Genomic DNA, 18,323 nt, shown 5'->3' on the forward strand with positions numbered 1-18,323 from the left:
GACAATTTATACCTCCCACTTTAAACTCTCTCCAATTTAGTCCATAAATTGATTTAACAATTCATATTTAGGCTCAGCTATTGATATTGCTCGGTACCTAATTTAATCCAAACATATAGTACAATTACTACAACACTCATTCCCGAGAATTTAAGCACTTTTCTATAGATTAAACCTTTATATGACCATTTTAAAAAATTTAATCCTTATGTGAACAATCCCTAAAAGGTTGAATTCAAATTTGAACATTTAACCTAAATATTCTATATAAAAAGTACTTCAGTGAAGCCTTGGCTGGTCAAATATAATAATCTTAGAAATAAAATCCTGTATTTTCGCGTTGCAACACTTTATACTAAGTTATTCAAGTAACGTTCTGCCATGAACTTGTGCATTGTATAGTTTTCATTGTGGACTCCTAATAAGTAACTTGTTTATGTTATTTCAGGCTACATCATCCACTATTAATTATGATTCTTGCCTGGTGGACATAGCATCAAGTTTTTATTTATATTTGTCACATCTCAAAAATGAGGTTAGAAGAATTGAATTTGTAATTAATTAATTGATTGGATTTAAGTTTGAATACGCATAATTATTAGATTTTGGTTACATTATGGATGATATGCATGTGCTTGGTAAATTATTGTTATAGATACCTGAATGACTTGCTAAACTTTGAGACAAGCTTAAAATGACCAAATGGTAAGGTATGAACCTATAATGCACTTAGAAATATATAAGATGCAAATTTGACATATTGAGTAATTTGAAATTGTGACTTTAGGTTTACATGCTAGTTTAGCAAACTGATTAGAGTGTTAAAATGTGTTCATGTAAGTTTTAGTGTAATTGAGCATGATTTGTATGATCTGTGTATGATATACGATATGTTAGACTAGGAAAATTGGCATGAAAACACGAAATAGTATTTATAGGTATCAATGTGTCATTATCTTTGCAATTGAGTCCTGATTTTTATGCAAAGTGTCGAAACTTCCTTTTTTGATAAAAGCGTCGACTTTTAAAAAAAAAGATAAAATAGGAGTCGCCATCGATATTTTGTTAAGGTGTGATCAAATCACCTTGAAAAATAAACTTGGTCTACGAATTTTAAAACAACGGGTTCGGAAGTCAGTTACATGCGAGGAAGGGTTAGCACCCCCGTCATGCCCAAAATTGGTACCAAATTGATTAATTAATATCTTAAAGTCGAATATTGAAAATTTGAAGAGATCAAAACAATTCCCCTTTTAAAATCCTTATTGAAATTTATTATTTTGAAAGCTAAATAAAATTTGGCCATCTTATTTTAATGAAGAAATCGAAACCCCGTAAGTTAGGGTACGATTCTTTCAAGTTCCGATGACAACACACAAAGTTGTTTTTATTAAAAACCTCATCTCGAGATAACAAAACGTTGTATCCAGTGAGTTAGGATATAACATTTTGAATTCCCGAGAATAAGTTTTTATTTGAAATTTGTATGATTTTATTGAAAAGGGGATACTCGGCTATTTGAATTTAATGAGAAAAATTGAAGCCCAGCAAGTTAGGGCACAATCTTCTCGAAAATCTTGGATACCGAGTCTTGTTTCATAAACTTTGGAATAAGAATGTAATGTGATTGAATGACAACATATGACGCAAAAAGGATAATTTGTAAATAAATCGTACATTAATCAAATAAACAGTAGATGAATACAAACGAATAATACACATAGCAATAATAATCTCAATCATATATTATGCAAATGCTAACAATATCAACATCAAGAAAATTAAATGAATTATCAATCTATTTTAAAAGATATATAAAAAAAAGGAAAAATAATCAACAAATTATACATACAAGAATTCTAAAATAAAGGATATATGAGTTTGAAATAGATTCAAAATAGAATTAGAAAAACATACACTAATAGTATTTATATGAATTTTAAAGCAAGTATTATACAAGAAGGAAATTAAAATATATCAAATAATGTACATATATTAATTTAAAGTAAGTAATACGTAAAGGAAACTTCATGCAAACAATACTATATAATAATATGCAAAAAGTGAAATAAACTAAATATATGAGGATATTTAAAAGAAGTAAAGTATCTATATATAGAAATAGGTATAAAATATATATAGTTTAAAATTAAATAATATATATTACGTATATACATATATGTATGGTAAAAACTGTTTAAAAATAATGGTAAATAATAAGGTAATATATATATATATAGGTAAATAGAAATATAATCAAATATAATAATATCAATAACAATAATAAATAGTAATAATAAAAATAATAATAAATTAATTAATAGCAAAAATATCAGTCAGGACTAAATTGGAATGAAAACAGAAATTCCGGGGCAAATCCAAAAGAAATAAAAAGGAAAATGGCAAAATCGAGTGCACGAATAACAAGGAGGGACTAAAGCGAAAAATATCCCCGCCCTCCAAAATGCAGCACCTTACATGGGGGCAAATATGAAATCAAAGCAAAATTTAGGGAAAATTAGGAATAAAAGAGAATTTAATTACAAAATCATTAAAAGGCGAAAGGACCAGAGTTGTAAATAACTCATTTAACGAAAACACGCAGATCCCCCATGGAGCAGTTTGGGTTGCGCACGGGTCGCCCTATATGGTGTCGTTTTGGCGCTGAGGGCACTAACCCAAAATGGCTCCGTTTCCAATTGTTATTTAAATAAAAAAACTGTTTTTAAAAAAACATTTTCAGAAGGAATACTTTTTTTTAAAAAAAAAAGGGGGGGCTCTTCTCTGCTAGGGTTTTTCCCCTAGCAATGCGCCGCCACGAACAAGGTTTTCCCCCATGGCTCCGCCACCGACAACCACCGCACACGACAGCCGGAACCTCGAAAATCCCCTTTCTCCAGCGAATCAAAGGATGTATCCACTTCCTCTCATTTTATTTCTCTATATATATGCGTATAAATGGCTAAAATAAAAGAAACAGATTTGGGAAAAATCACCTTTTTTTCAATTTTATTTCTTTGCTCCTCTTTTTTTGTTTACAATTCCCTTTTCTCTTTTTTTTTTCATTTATAATCAAGTCTGCTTTTTATAGCAGATAATGGAAAAAGGAAAATGTAAAAAAAAAATCTAACTTTAAATGCATTATTTGTCTTTGATTTGTGATTTTCTGATTTTCTTGCTTGTTGCCATTTTTATTGTGCAAGTACAAGCTCGGAGGGGACGATCACGTGATGGCGCAAAGACGCTGCGGGAGGGCTTACTGCTATTGTTGCATTGGAGTCAAGGTCTTTATTGTTGCTTTGTTTTGGACTAGTGGGCTAGGGTTTAGGCATTTGGGCTGTTGCAATTGGGTAGTAAATTTGGGCTTTAAGTTTGGGTTTGTAAAAAGAAACTGGACTGTTTTATTATTTTGGTTTTTATTTTGGTGCTTATTTATTTAATTAGGCCAGAGGCAAATTTGGGTATTACAGAAAGCTATTGGAGTCCTTAAATGCTATAAAATGACTTGAAAAGTTGCATGATTAAGTCTTATACGGATAATTTCATAATTTTACTCTCGATAAAAAAAAGGTTTTACTAAATTTACGATTTAGTCCTTAAGCTTTGCTTTAACAATTAAGGGTCTGTTTGATTGTGGGAATTGATTTTTCGGAAATTGTTTTCCAACTTTTCTAGTGTTTGTTTGCCGAAAAACATTTTCCATTTGGAAAATGAACTCCAAAACATGGGAAAATGCCTTACATTTTTAGGGAAAATGTCTTACCCTCTCAATTTCTGTAAGACATTTTCAAAGCTCTCCTCTCTATCGATTTTCCAGTCCCTCCTCCTTTATTCCTCCATTCCTTCATTCCTCTCTGTCAATTATCGCCGTGGTTTTCTGTGGGTTCAAACTCGTATTGGAACTTGGACGAACGGATATCGCAGCTGCTGCAGTGCAAGCCTTTATCGAAGCAGTAAGTACATATATTTTCTTCCCCCAACATAACGGATCTGTTTCAGATTTCTTCATTTGTGGTTTGATCTGCGGCTTTTGCCTCCGATCCATTTTTTGTTTAGTATTTTCTCTGTATGGGGTCAGATCCATTTTATTTTATCGAAGACTTTGAAGGGAAAACGAAAGCAAGATAAGATCTTTGTTGAATTATGTTTTTGTATTCGTTTTGTTTGTTCATTTTCTGGCTTTGTTTCATTTCTCAAGGAAAAAAGTATATATTCTTCCTGGAATTAAATGTGTTGCTTGTTTTAACTGATATTGATATGGATGAGAAGATGGTGGAAGACTTGGGATTTGATATGACTAATGTTGTTAGGAAGTTAAGGATGATGCTGGAATTGATTTTAAGGACTACAAGACTGTGCAAACTGCTTGTATCAATCTTGGAAAGGATCGATTTGATATATTGAGGTTTGTATGTCAGCTATGTTATTTGGTTTATAATGATTGGCATTGTATGTAGAATGAAATGATTCTGTTTAGTTATTGTAGTGCTATGTTGCATAGAGATAAGTTTACTTGAATTCGAGTTTGGTTTGGAAGATTATTGGCATAAATATATACTTGTTACAATTTAATGTTGGTCCCTCTTTAGCAGTCTTCTGCTTCTTTGGCTGAATTAATATGTTCAATTTATGAAAAATTGTTTATGGAAGGACTTATTTTGAAGCACTTGTTTTGATTAGTGTTAGTTTGCTTGTCTTTGAAATAGAAAGTTGATTTCAGGTCATTGTTGAGACAGGATATTCAAATTTTGGTTGGTTTTGGATGCCCGAATGCTAACAAAAAGGTGGTTTTCTCTGCAAAACTCTTAAGGAAACGTGTCCACCTTGATGAAGGAGATGTAAGTACTGATTATTTTACTCTTTTGTTGTTTACTAATATATAATGTTTCTTTCTTTTTGGTGTTCTTCATATTTCAATTTTGCGGCTTTTTTATGCAGAAGATTGCCATTCTTTATTTCTGTTTTCGATAGTGATAAATTGTTTTGTGAATCAAGTTTGTAGTTCCTGCAGTTTGAGGAATTCTTGCGAGAGAGGATACCTTCTGACAAACAAAGAGGATGAGGCGCGAACTATTGATGTTATGCGTGTCCTAGTGGCCTATGGTTTTGATTACATGAATGGTTCAATGGTAAATGAATCTGTTCTGAAAAAGAAGTCTGTAAAAACTGTCGCCCGTAAATTACTTTATGAGGTTGTAAAGTTGAGTGTTGTTCCTATAGATCCAAATTATTATGAATAGTGAACATTTGTAGAAGTCCAAGTCTCAATTTTTCATATGGACGATGCACCATTGTATACATTTGATCCGTGGCCTGCATGTAGCAACTAGCTATACTTTAGAGGGTTTAAAATTCTAAAGATAACTTGTATAACCTTTTTTGCGAATAATGACTATAGGTTCGTCTAATTAAGGGCATAATTGATCAAGTTGAGGGAACAATTCATGTCTCTTGGGTGCAGCCAAGAGTTCTGGGGATTCCACAGATCAAATCCTTGCGTGACTGGTTGGATAATTGGATGGGAAAAGTACATAATGCTTGGTTATCAATTGAGGCTGAAACACCTGATCTCGTTGCATCATGAATTTTTTTCTCCAGTTCCTTTCTGCCATTGTAACAATTTTGTTATTTGAAAAAGGCAGGAAAAAGGGAAAGTGAAATGATGAGCAATGAGGATAGAGATAAGCGTTTGTCATTTGCGGGTAGAGCCATCTTTGTATGATTCCTTTAGTAGGTATTGCTTGATCCTTAAATGTTTGTTCTAAAAGAAGCGGCTTATGTACTAAACTTTTAACTTTTTGGCATTTGATGGATCTACAATGGCACTGGAATGCCTAAGGATATGGTTAGCACTGCAAACACCAACCTTATCTTTCATTTTGTATTGGGATTTTTCATTAGATACAATCAGATATGATCCACTTTTGTGGATGAAAGTGCATTTTCATTTCAGATTAGATATTTTTCTACATGATCTATATATTGTTTGGCTTCAATACGTTACTAGACGAGCTGCTGCTACTTAGTTATTTAACTACAAATATGTTGATTAGTTTTTACCATTTACATGTGATGTGAATGAATCTTATAGGATGATTGCCAATCATGAACAATTAAACCATTTGATTGATATATTTAATTTGATTTATTTATTTATAAATAAATCATTGCAATATATGTATAAACAATTTAAAATATAAAAATTATTAATATGTATATAAATTTATTAATATATGTAAAAACAACTTTTCCGGAAAATATTTTCAGGAACTGCCAAACAACAGAAGATATTTTACACAGATTCATCCAAACACCAGAAAATATTTTCAATAAATCATTTTTCAGAAAAGTAAATCATTTTCCAGAAGTCATTTTCCAGAAAACATTTTACTGGCAAACAAACAGACCCTAAATGAATTTTACTTATCAAGTTCTAGTATTTTCTTTCAATTATTGCCCTTGTTAAATTGTCTTATACTGTGCATATGATTTAATTGTTGAATTACGAATGTTACTTATGTCGTATGTTAAATAAGAAATGAATATTAGCCTTGATGGTTTTCGTGTATCTAAGTCATTTTATTAGAGTTTACTGAGGGTGAAATGAATTAAAATATTAATATTGAGACTTGACTATGAGTATTAATTGTTATATATGAACTAAGGTGGAATGTGCTAAGAAATATAAGTTAAATAAGTCAATAAAAAGATTGAGTAAATGTGTAAACTAATAAAGAATATGTAAGTTGAGCCCGAAATAAATATATACAGTAAAAAATAGGACTAAATAAGAAATAGGCTTTAGGCCTAATGGTTAAATGTTAGCTTCCCTCCTTAGAGAGCCTAGGTTTAAACCCTACTCTCATTTATTTTCCTTTTAATTTTCGACAACCTAAGATTAAAACCAAACTAAAATAAATACTATTGTGGGTAAAAACTAAATAAGAAATAGGCTTAAAACTAATGGTTAGCACATTAGAGCCCTTCTTAGAGGTCCTAGGTTCAAATCCTTCCTTCTCTTTCGGCAAAATGTTAAAATATAAATTGTTGGGGATAAAAATAAACAAGAAATAGGCAATAGCCCAATGGTTAAAGTGTTAGTTTCCCCTTTGTGAGTCGATCAATTTTTTCCTAATTACAATTCACAACTTACTCCTTCCTCAAAATTCCAATAGAACTAAAATTCCACATCTTTTTACCTTCTTTTCCTAATTAGATTTTCATATTGCCCCTTTTCAAATCCTAATAGAATTTCCTCTTCATCTTTCTATTTATTCTCTTTTTATTTTCTCTCCCTTTTCTTTACACCATATTTTCATCCAAATTATTGATAATTATTTTGCTTTCCCAGATCAAATAATCCTCTATACAATTGTTTTCTCTATCGGTTTCGTAATTGTTGTCAAATAACATCATTAATCCTTGCCAAGAAACAGTAAGTCTCGAATTTTCATAGAATTTCTATATGACGTTAATCTTTCAATTCAATTACTCAATCTTTTATGGTTCTTGACAAATCTTTTCATAATCTCATTAAATCTTGAAATAAATCGTCAATACATGTGTAACTGTCATTTGAAGGACCTGATTTAGGTGCGTCAGACTAGAATAGAGCGTAAGGAACGTCGAATGAATTCCCGATGAAAGGTGTGTGTTCTTTTACAAGTAAATCAGGACAAAACTGTGCCTAGAATAAGGTCACATGTACGAACCACATGACCTCTCACATGACCATGTTCCTCTAAAACCTTCGGATAGTTTGAATCACACACGACCCAATAACCCCACACGGCCTAGCACATGGTCGTGTCTTCCCTGTACCTTGATTTTGTAAATTCCACATGCCCATAGTCTGTTACACGGCCGTGTAACCCCTCCACACGGTCTAAGGCATTCCACACAGTTCGGTCACAAGGCCATGTGTCCCCTATTTTTCAGTTTGTACAGATTTTCCTAGAATTTTATGTTTTATTCAATCTAGTCCTTAAATGATTCTCAAACTGTTTTAGTGTTTTAATTTATTCAATTAAGCCCCTAATGATATGAATTATGTTAGAATCCATGATTTAATTGACTAAATTTATATGATATTTATATATATAAATCATACTTGGGATGACAACTTCACCAATGACAACTACTTTATCGGTTGCCCACTCAATAAATGAGGTTTCCCCTTTAAACTCGAAGCCACCACAATTGGCCTATTATCGACGACGGAGGACCTACCCCTTAATGGTTAAGGTGATGGTTGATCCTTTATAGCTCTCCTTTCTCTTGTAGACCTCTGAGTTCTAGCCACCGTTGATTCTTGCTACGAAAATCGCAGAAGAATAAACGAAATTCCAACAACAAATATGAGGAAAGCCCTTAACTCTGAAGATCGAAAAGAAGTTTGCACGATCGAAGAAAACATAGAAAAATCTTAGAACTCAAGAGGAAAAAACGGTTTCATAGATGACTGAAACCTACATTTATATACTTTTTTCAAAGTGACCTTCACAAATGCACCATTTTGAACTTAAAATGCCATGACCAATGACATCTGGCCCTAAACACCATGTCAGATGCCTTTCATCTTTTCTACGATTTTTCCAAATGTAACTGAGTTAAACATTACATTTATGGCAAAATTTCTAGAATAAGTATAACAACTCTTCATTTTCCCCAGAAAGAAGAAACATGTTTCACTATCCTTAAGCATTTAAACAAATCGTTGAAAGCCATTTTATAACCTCCCGTTCAACTTGAGGTGGACTATTGTTATATCTTCCATGTGTCAGCAAGACAAAAGGTGTTGACCTCCCTTTTGACTCCACCTGAGACAATGTCCTGGTGACCACTCGTCCCGACCAAAAGAGTGACACCCTTCTGTTATCAAAGCCATCCGCTAGATAAGCACTCTTAACAAGCCTTCCCTTCTTCGATAATGAGATGAGCACTTGTTTTTGAGGCACCTACTTTTAGGTGTGAACACATTCTCAATACAATAAGGGGCCCATTTGGGCATAACAACCTCGTACTAATCGAATGCATAACATAATAGGTCCCACGGTGCACGTCTTTCACGCTTTTCATGATGACAACTTTCCTTAAAATAACCTGCCGTGTCATGCTAATGGACAAGAAGACCTTTCCTAAAAATACCCTCCCAATGATGAAGAAAGGATTGGCTTTTCGACCCTAAAGTTACTCTGAGTAAATCCAACCACTCTCTCTTAGTCACTTTGTCCTCTTGTTCATTTCCAACTCTTTACCTCTTTAGGTGAATCGGCCTCTACAGAACCACAACTTTCCCTTCCTTGCTTCCTCCTTATCGCCTCCTTATTCTCCTCCCTTGTTGTACTCTATATCAACAAGATCGAAATTAATCAAACCGATCCAAAATCATCAAAATCATCAAGCTGAGTCGATTGTCTATTAATAAGTTGAAAAGATAGGTGAAGTCTATTTTCAGTTATTTTTAAACGGACTGACCATCCTTTATCTTATTTTTCACTCAATTAATGTAAATAAACATTTCATTTGATTTGCACATCCTTGCCAAGGATATGTAAAGGTTATTCAATATTTTTCATAGTGACCGATACATTTTGCTCAAGTACTTCAACAATCACTCATTCAGCATTATGCAGCCTACATGACATCAAACATCTAAAGAAAAACATAGTTCGGAACCTTGATTTAAGAAAGTGTCCCACCACCCCACCCCCCGAAAAAAAAAAAAAAACAAAAACCACCTTCTAGTCGTAAGAAACTTTCCTATCATCTTCAAATTCAACACTCAACATGTTGTTGCCATTGGCAAGACATTTTTGCAGTCTTTGTTCGAGCCTTCTCTTTTATACTTGCTGACTGATGAGTAAATGAAGAAAGCAACTTCTACGAACTGAAATGTAAGATCTTTTAGTACAAGTCATTGGTAACAGGCGGGGTCCTCTAAGAGGGATAACCTTGGTTTCTTCTCGCTGTATTCGACAATGGCTGATGGTGGAAGTCGACCAACACAGATTTCATGCACTGTTGCAAATAGAGGAAACAACTCTAGCCATCCGCGATGGCTTAAAACTTCATAGACCTCTCTTGCCGTGGATACACCCTAAGTAAAATAAACCAATACAAGAGGTTAATTCGGAACAGAGAAAATAGGCATTCAAAAACATCTTTGAAGCTGTTTGAGATTTACTCGAATTTGCCTATTATTTTCAAGACCATACTTTTCATGTTTTAAGATCTACCTGTAATTTCTGGCCCTGCAACATCTCAGCTTCTAGGTCATCAAAAGATCTGTATATAAGAAACAGTATGGTTAGAATTTGCATTTTATAATGGCAAAAGCTTGTTCACCAAATCGTTAAAGCTAACCTTTTTCCTCCATTCCTAGCAAATGCCTCTGCAACTTTTCGGTTTCTTCCCCCCACTGCGACGAATGTAATAGTTTTAGAACCAAAGTAGATTAGTTTTCTCAAATATAAGGTCTGGATATGTATGTGCTCTTACAGCATGTTGTGATGACATCAGCAACTCCGCAGCTTTCAAAGAAGGTACTATCTCTAACAGATGAAAATAACAGTTTGGAGAAAGCTCTCATCTCTCTTAGACCAATTCGCATTATCGCAGCCTAATAATTTACATAGTAACAGTGAGAAATGACGGCCAAGAATATGAAAGACATTTTTAAAAAAGAAAAATCATATGTAAGAACCTTTGTGTTATTTCCCATCTCAAGTCCATCCACGAAACCTGTAAGATTAAGAATTAGGATTGCTTTTAATTCATAAGTTTGTGTAGAAGGATGAAAACATGTTACTGTATTACATACCAGCTGCAATGGCCACAACATTCTTCAAAGTTCCACATAGTTCAACCCCTTCCACATCCTGGACCTGTTTGTTCGTGAAAACAGAAGGCCAAAATATTTCTTAAAATGCATTACATTCGTACTTTATGCTCTGTACCAATTCAACGATTCATGATTCTGATATTAATTAGAGCTCGAATGAAAAAGTGTAGCAATATTACTCACAGGAGTGACCATGAAATAAGGGGTACTGAATAATTTAACCCATTGCTCCGCAATCTCTCGATTGTCTCGATATCCAACCGTTGCTTCACTGAATTTCTCCACAGCGATCTATAGGCTCAACTAGTTACTTGTGAGAAACCAATGGCAAAATGACACTGTAATTTGTATGTGAACTTCTCAAGTAAATCAACTGATTACCTCATTTGCGATATTTGCCCCCATTAGAACAGAACAATTGATGCCGAGCTGCTCGGATATAAGATTGGAGATCATACAAGGGCCTTCCATTTTGACCTCCATCCCTTTAATAAGAGAAATAGCCTCAACATCTCCCCTTACTTTACCAACAAGCCTGTTGCATATGCCCTCCATAAATTGATGAGGGGTCACAAAGACCAACATGTTTGCATCTTTTACTGCAGAATTTCGATTTCAACCGTAAACATAGTGAACATCTATCCCTAACAACCCTAGCTACAAGCATTCAAGAATATAAATGAAGTAAAAAGGGTACAAGAAATGTAAAGAAAAAAGGGGAAATTGATTACCTGCATTCTCGAGGTCTGGATCCGCAATGACATTTTTGCCGAGCTTAATACCAGGAAGGTATTTAACATTTTCCTAGTGAAACAAAAGCAAGCCCACTTACAGGTTGAGAAAATCTACAAGAAAATAAACAAATGGACAGAAAATGAATGTTTTCAAGTGCTCACATTAGTTTTGTTAATGACATCTGTAAGCTTTTCACCCGTTTGCAATGTCTCCTCAAATACCCACATCCTCACTTCATCTGGATTTTTCATTAGAACAAATTGCAATTCAATTCCAAATCTAAAACCATAAAAACTTCCACTTAGTATTATCAAATCTCAATACTTCTAAACATAGTTAAGTAATCTTTTTCATCATTCCACCATATGAATCTCACAAGCTAACATCTTTGGTGAGCTTTTCCCCGGTTTCTAAATCGTTGAAAGAAACGGATAATCATGCAAGAAACAAAAAGATGAGTGAAGGGTAGAGAAATACCATGAAAAGAGTTGAGCTTGAGAGTGTTAGAAGCAATGAGCTTAGCAGCAACACTACCCCAATTACCACTACCAACAACAGTGACCTTTGATTTAGAGACAACTTGACCATCATTCCCAAAATTGTTTACAGTGTCAGCGTGATGGGGTGTTGCAGTTTGGGGTTCAGCTTCTTGGTGTGGGGGAGAGAGAGGTTCAAAAGCAGGAGCCATTGAAATGAAAGTGGAGAAATAGGAGGAAGAAAAGATGAGTGGCAATGAAGAAATGGAAGTGAAGTCAGAAAAGAGGGAGAAAGAGGAAGAAGAATATAAGGGGAAATGAAAGCGCATGAGGGCGGAGATGACAGACACGTTGTCGTCACAAACAATGAAACAAAGTTATCTTTTATGCGTTCATTTGTTGAAGTTGGCGATCTACTCTATGTTGCTTTTGCTTTCTTCCTTCGGGTTTTCTTTCCAAGTCAAAACAACTGCAAGTTTGGACCTCACTTTGCAGAGTAATTTTGTAATGACATGGTTGTTTTGGCAATTTATCAGTGAATAAAAATGAAAGTGAAACCAATGAAGGCTATGATCCAAGGAACAAAAACCGTCGTGGAACTTGTCTTGGGTCCATTTCAATAAAGAAATATCTTAGACCCATTTTCTAATGGGTCAATATATTTTAGCCCAAAACAGGTTGGGTCAATATATAGAGATAGATAGGGAGATACTTGATATTCATGGTAAAAGCAAAGGTCTGCAAGAAGATGATATGAGATAGAAAGAAGTTTAGTAAATTGCAATTGGCATTTGCAAATGTTTGAGACAGTGACTGACTTTAATTAATCACAATGTAATAAACATACCAAAAAGCTTGAAGCTATGAGTGCATGCGGGAGATTCTGTCTTGCATTCCCACTCTACTCGAATCACATTGCGGTCTAGCTCAGATATTCAGTTTCTCCATGATTTACGCCCAAAACTTGGCTTTTAGTTGCTCCTTTTTATATGAAAATTTTCTTCCTATAAACCATTGTTTGTTTCACACATCAAAACTAGATCGCATGATTATTACTATTATTAAATTTCTAAATTAAGGTTTTCCATTTTTGGTTATTACTATTATTAATTTTTTAAGGAATACTATTACTATTATTATTAAGTTTTTATTAGTAAAATTCTATATTTTAATTTTTTCAACGACAAAGAATAAATTAATTGATCATTAATTGGGTTTGTTTGCATTGACATTTTGGTACTTCAAAAGCAATAACTTTTTCGGTGACAATTATCCAAACGCTCACAACATTTTATATAAATACTTTTTATCTTTTTCCATTATAATTAATGCTTTGGTTTGACTTTTTATCCATGAAAGCATTTAAGAGATATAAAATATATACTTTTTATACGTTATGTAGATAAAACAAGCAAAACTCTCTTATCAATAAAGACAATCACTTTCATGAAAAAGTACACTTTAGCCACTTATAGCAGATTACATAAAAGCAACCCTAAACTGCAGTTGCATGCTTTGATCTATCAATACAGAAAATTACTACAAATTAACTGTATAGGATTAATGATTAATCCAAGTCGTGTCCAATTTCAGGCAACATGCAGAGGTCGTCGTTTCATTACATTCTTAAAAGAAACAAAAAGACTAAATTATAATTAAACTGCTAATTATAAGTTTAAAACTAGCAGTGGGAACCCCTTCTACATTTGAGTGCGCCAGCAGTCATTGTCATTGTACCCACAAGAGAAGATGGTCTAGCACTAAGGCTCGAAGCCCTAGCAAAGGTTGAAGATGCACCAGAAGCACCGGTTTGCCTGAAAAAGGCTCCATTCAACATCAAGTCTCCTTCGGATCTCCAGTTCCAGCGTTTCCATTCACTCTCTGGTGCATTCTCATGTTTGGTCACCTACAAAAATCATTACATATGGTAGTGTGAAAATGGTGATATATATGAGTTAACTCGTGCTAATGAGGACTTTGAAAATTAATTACCTCTTTCTTTGATCTATCATTGGGTGCTAGAAACCTGTTTCCTTGGCTGTTGATAGTAGGGTTTGCACTGCCACCAATGGCGTACATTTCCCAATGGGTGTAATCGTTGTTCACCACATGGAAATATCCAAGTCTACACCTTGGCATTCTTTGAATTAGACCTTCCCCGAAATGGTTAAAGGCAACAGTGACTTGCATGTTTTTATCTTGCATATAGGAATCACTGTGGCCCAAAAGCATGACTTTATCATGATGGGTCATGTAGTTGTTTGATATAGTCACGGCGGTGGATCCATGGATGACATCGATGAGTCCATCATGACAATTCGACAATGAACAATGGTCAACCCATATATTCTTGCTGCCAAAGATTGAGACACCATCACCGTCCGATGGAGTCCAATGCCCTGCATGATGGGGAGAGTCTCTTATAATTGTACTACCCCCGGGTTTACAATCATGTATGTGGATGCCATGGATGATGATGTTCGACACATAATGGATGGTGATGCATGGTCCACCCGATATGTGAACGCTCGCACCTCGACCGTCTATTGTCTTGAAAGAGTTCATCAACAATTCTTGTTTCAACGTAATCACCATATCTCTCTTGAAAATAATCCACAATGGCTCGTCTTGAATCACAGCATGCCTTAAAGTACCCGGCCTAGGGTTCACCGGGTCGTCATCGCCGGCATCCGTAATAACATAGATTCGACCATTTTTGCCTCCCATGGCATGCTTCCCGAACCCAATCGCGCAATCGGCTAACCTTTGCCGGTTCTTCTCCCAGTTCGGATCACACCTCCAACAATCATCAATGGGATTTCCTGTTCCACATGACAAGTAACCCAAGTTCCTCCTCGAAGCATTGATACTCCTGCAAATGAAAACATACCAATGCATATATGTACACATTAATCTTATACAATATAAACATTGTAAGAGTATATAAATGAATTACTTGTGAACTTCATCAACAACAAATTCAGGATCTTGAACTGGCGAGGAAGAAGCTAGATTTGGAACAAGGAGGGAAATGAAGAGAATGTGAAAGATATAGGAAAATGTTGACGATCCCATTTTTGGAATAGTGATAAAGTGGGAGCCAATGGAGGTAGTGGGGTGGCTAGGCATCGTACAATGTGGGGGACTTATATAAAGGGTAAAAGCCGAGAGGTATGGCGTGATTAAGCTAAGCAGGTGGGTCCAAATAGCAATTTAAGGGTTTAAATTTGTTCAAGTCTTGGGGAGTCTCGTATGGGTAGTTTAAATCGTTAATCAGGCGTCAACAATTTCAGACACATATTAATCAAAGTCAATTTTATTGAATTTATTGAGTCTACTTTGAGTTTGCAATTCATCACACTAGGCATAAAAAGTGTCCCTTTAATGGCCAGCCCTTCTTGCCGTTAGGGTATATAATGGAATCCAATAACTGAATCATGTTGAGTTGGTTAACCAAAAAGATTTAAGAAATATTATTGTATTTCATTATTTTCTTTAAATATTAGATTTAGTTGAGAAATTTATAATTTTAGTTGGATTTGAGTTTTGAATATCGTAAAAGTTTGACATTAGTCCTTGTGGATTTAGTTTATGAACTTTAATTTAGTCAATTTTAGTCTTTGTATTTTTTAAATTTTAAAATTTCAATCTTAACCTAACGGTAATAGTTAAATTCTACTATTAGTCTTGTACTATGTTTAAAGTTGTAGATCTAGTCCAATTCCTCCAATTTTATACATTTCAAATTTTAAAATTTTTATCTTGACTTAAATGACAACCATTAATTTTATTAATTAATTTTTGTGAGCAATGTGTAAATAGTAAACTTACATAGCATTACATATGGAATAGTATGCTTGTTACATCAAATTTTAGAAATAACATCATATAACTTAATAAAATTAATAGCTATCATTTAGTTATAACTAAAATTTCAAAATTAAAAGAGTACAAAGACTGAAAATGACCGAATTAGAGATGTAGGGTTAAATCCACAACAAATGCATGGTACATGGACTAATAGCATAATCTAACTTTTAAATAACGAGTATACTTATTTGAATTTGAAGAATATTATAATGGACTTGATTTTTATTATATTTTAAAATATATGAATTTGATTATTAATATTAAAACTCATTAAACTTAACATATTTTAATTCACTCTCTCGAATGATTCGAATTATTTTCTTAATTCGATTTTAATCAATATTTTGTTGAGGAAAGAACTAGTTAAAGAAATCATCAAACCTTCCAATTATATCCATAATTTGCTCAACAAAATTAATGGAACATGGTTCTTGCAGACCTAATATATTCAAAACGATATCATAGGTTTAACCACACTTAATATGGTATATTTATCGAAATTAATTTATCGAATAATATTTGATGTATCATTAATGTATAAGCCTTATACATTATTAATGAATAATAATATAACATATTATTATTAAATTAAAATCTATATATATGAAGAACTTCTAAAAATACTAATAATTTTATTGAAACATAATTAAACATTAATTGTAACTATTATAAATAAATATTAATAACTCACGGATTTAGGATCTTGTTTTTAAGGGTTTGGAGTCTTGAGTTTAGAGTTAAGGGCTTCAGGTTTAGGTTTCAAGGTTTAAGCACTTATTTATAATTAATTATTATTTAATTATATTTAAATAAACTTATTAATATTTATTTATATGTCCTCCACTATTTTTTATTTTATTTAATGATGAGGTGATATGCTATTATTCATCGATAGAGCATGGAACATATGCATCGACAATGCATCAAATATTTTTTCCTATATATTTAGTAATTTTAGGGTCTGTTTGATTGAAGGAATTGATTTTCCGGAAAATCATTTCTAACTTTTCCAGCGTTTGATTGGCGGAAAACATTTTCCATTTGGAAAATGAACTCCAAAACAAGGGAAAATGGGTTACATTTTAGGGAAAATGTCTTACCCTTTCAATTTCCGTAAGACATTTTTCGTGCTCTCCTCTCTATCGCCTCCTTCATTCCTTCCTTCATTTCCGGTAGAAAACTACTTTTGTTTATCGATTTTCCAATAACTTGTTTTTTTTAATTATTCAATGCTTGTTTTTTTAACACAATTACAAATAATTTATTTGATATTAGTTTTTTTCAATTTATAACGATTAATATTGTAGCTTAATAAATGAGTATTATTATAAATAAATCATTGCAATATATGTAAAAATAATTTAAAATATAAAAATTTATTAATATATATTAATATATGTAAAAACAACTTTTCCGAAAAATATTTTCAAAAAATCTGCCAAGCAGCAGAAAATATTTTACACAGATTCAATCAAACACCAGAAAATATTTTCCAGTAAATCATTTTACGGAAAATATTTTACTGGCAATCAAACAGACCCTTATTTTGTATCAACTGAGCCTATGGTATAATGGCAAGAATATATCATTAAAATGAATTTTATATATCATATTTTAAAATTGATCCTTAGATACCCATACCTTTCCCTTATAAAATGAAAATATAATATTGTATCGATCGTCAATTTAGGTAGCAGAGAAAATGACAGATGAATTTTGACGGCCAAAACTAGATACCCAACCCCTCACCATCAAGTGGGTTTCACGGCTTTCGTGGACATGGTGAGTAAGGGGATCCACAATGTTGCTATTAATGAATTCTTTAGTGCTTATGATGAGGTCGTTCACATGTATATATTGGAATATATTGTGCTTAGTGTAGTGATATTTTCTATATACTTGTAGTTTTTTTATTAAATTAGTTTAATAAAATTCCATCATTATTATTAATATTTTTTATATAATGTTCTCAAATAATTTTTGCAAGAATAGCAAATAAAAAACAAATATTTTCTCATTGATTATCTAATATTTAACTAATACTAATTTGCATTATGTGATTAGATTTGTAACACCCTAACTCGTGTCCGTCACCGGATTAAGGTTACGAGGCATTACCGATCAAAATACAACTAAGAACAGACATCCATTTCAGTTTAAGTACCAAATAATATATTCATTCCAATTCTATTCATCTAGTATAAATTTAAATCAAACTAATACTTTCGATTCTATAATTCGTATTTTTCCCAAATTAACATTCAAGCTTCTACTCAATTATATAAAAAAATTTGTATATATATATATATATATTAAATACTTAATCAACTAAAGTCAATTATGCTTTATGTTTTATGACATATAAACAATCCATGCTTCAAAATTCAATATGTCAATAT

General features: G+C 32.9%; 2 protein-coding genes across 2 annotated transcripts; both read right to left on the reverse strand.

The window, feature by feature from the left end:
* Window positions 1-9,721: 9,721 nt before the first annotated feature.
* LOC105798386 (glycerol-3-phosphate dehydrogenase [NAD(+)]) lies at window positions 9,722-12,562 on the reverse strand. Its single transcript, XM_012628434.2, has 11 exons — window positions 12,056-12,562; window positions 11,740-11,816; window positions 11,575-11,647; window positions 11,225-11,442; window positions 11,027-11,134; window positions 10,823-10,886; window positions 10,706-10,743; window positions 10,501-10,621; window positions 10,366-10,420; window positions 10,239-10,287; window positions 9,722-10,099 (listed from the first exon to the last, which is right to left on the reverse strand). The coding sequence occupies exons 1-11, from the start codon at window positions 12,381-12,383 to the stop codon at window positions 9,917-9,919; spliced, it is 1,314 nt and encodes a 437-aa protein (XP_012483888.1). The 5' UTR covers window positions 12,384-12,562; the 3' UTR covers window positions 9,722-9,916.
* A 914-nt stretch (window positions 12,563-13,476) lies between these two features.
* On the reverse strand, window positions 13,477-15,167 carry LOC105798387 (pectate lyase). Its single transcript, XM_012628435.2, has 3 exons — window positions 15,011-15,167; window positions 14,047-14,926; window positions 13,477-13,960 (listed from the first exon to the last, which is right to left on the reverse strand). The coding sequence occupies exons 1-3, from the start codon at window positions 15,127-15,129 to the stop codon at window positions 13,736-13,738; spliced, it is 1,224 nt and encodes a 407-aa protein (XP_012483889.1). The 5' UTR covers window positions 15,130-15,167; the 3' UTR covers window positions 13,477-13,735.
* Between the last annotated feature and the right edge of the window lie 3,156 nt (window positions 15,168-18,323).

This window comes from Gossypium raimondii, chromosome 9 (assembly GCF_025698545.1).
Source record: "Gossypium raimondii isolate GPD5lz chromosome 9, ASM2569854v1, whole genome shotgun sequence".
Classification (NCBI taxonomy): Eukaryota; Viridiplantae; Streptophyta; class Magnoliopsida; order Malvales; family Malvaceae; genus Gossypium; species Gossypium raimondii.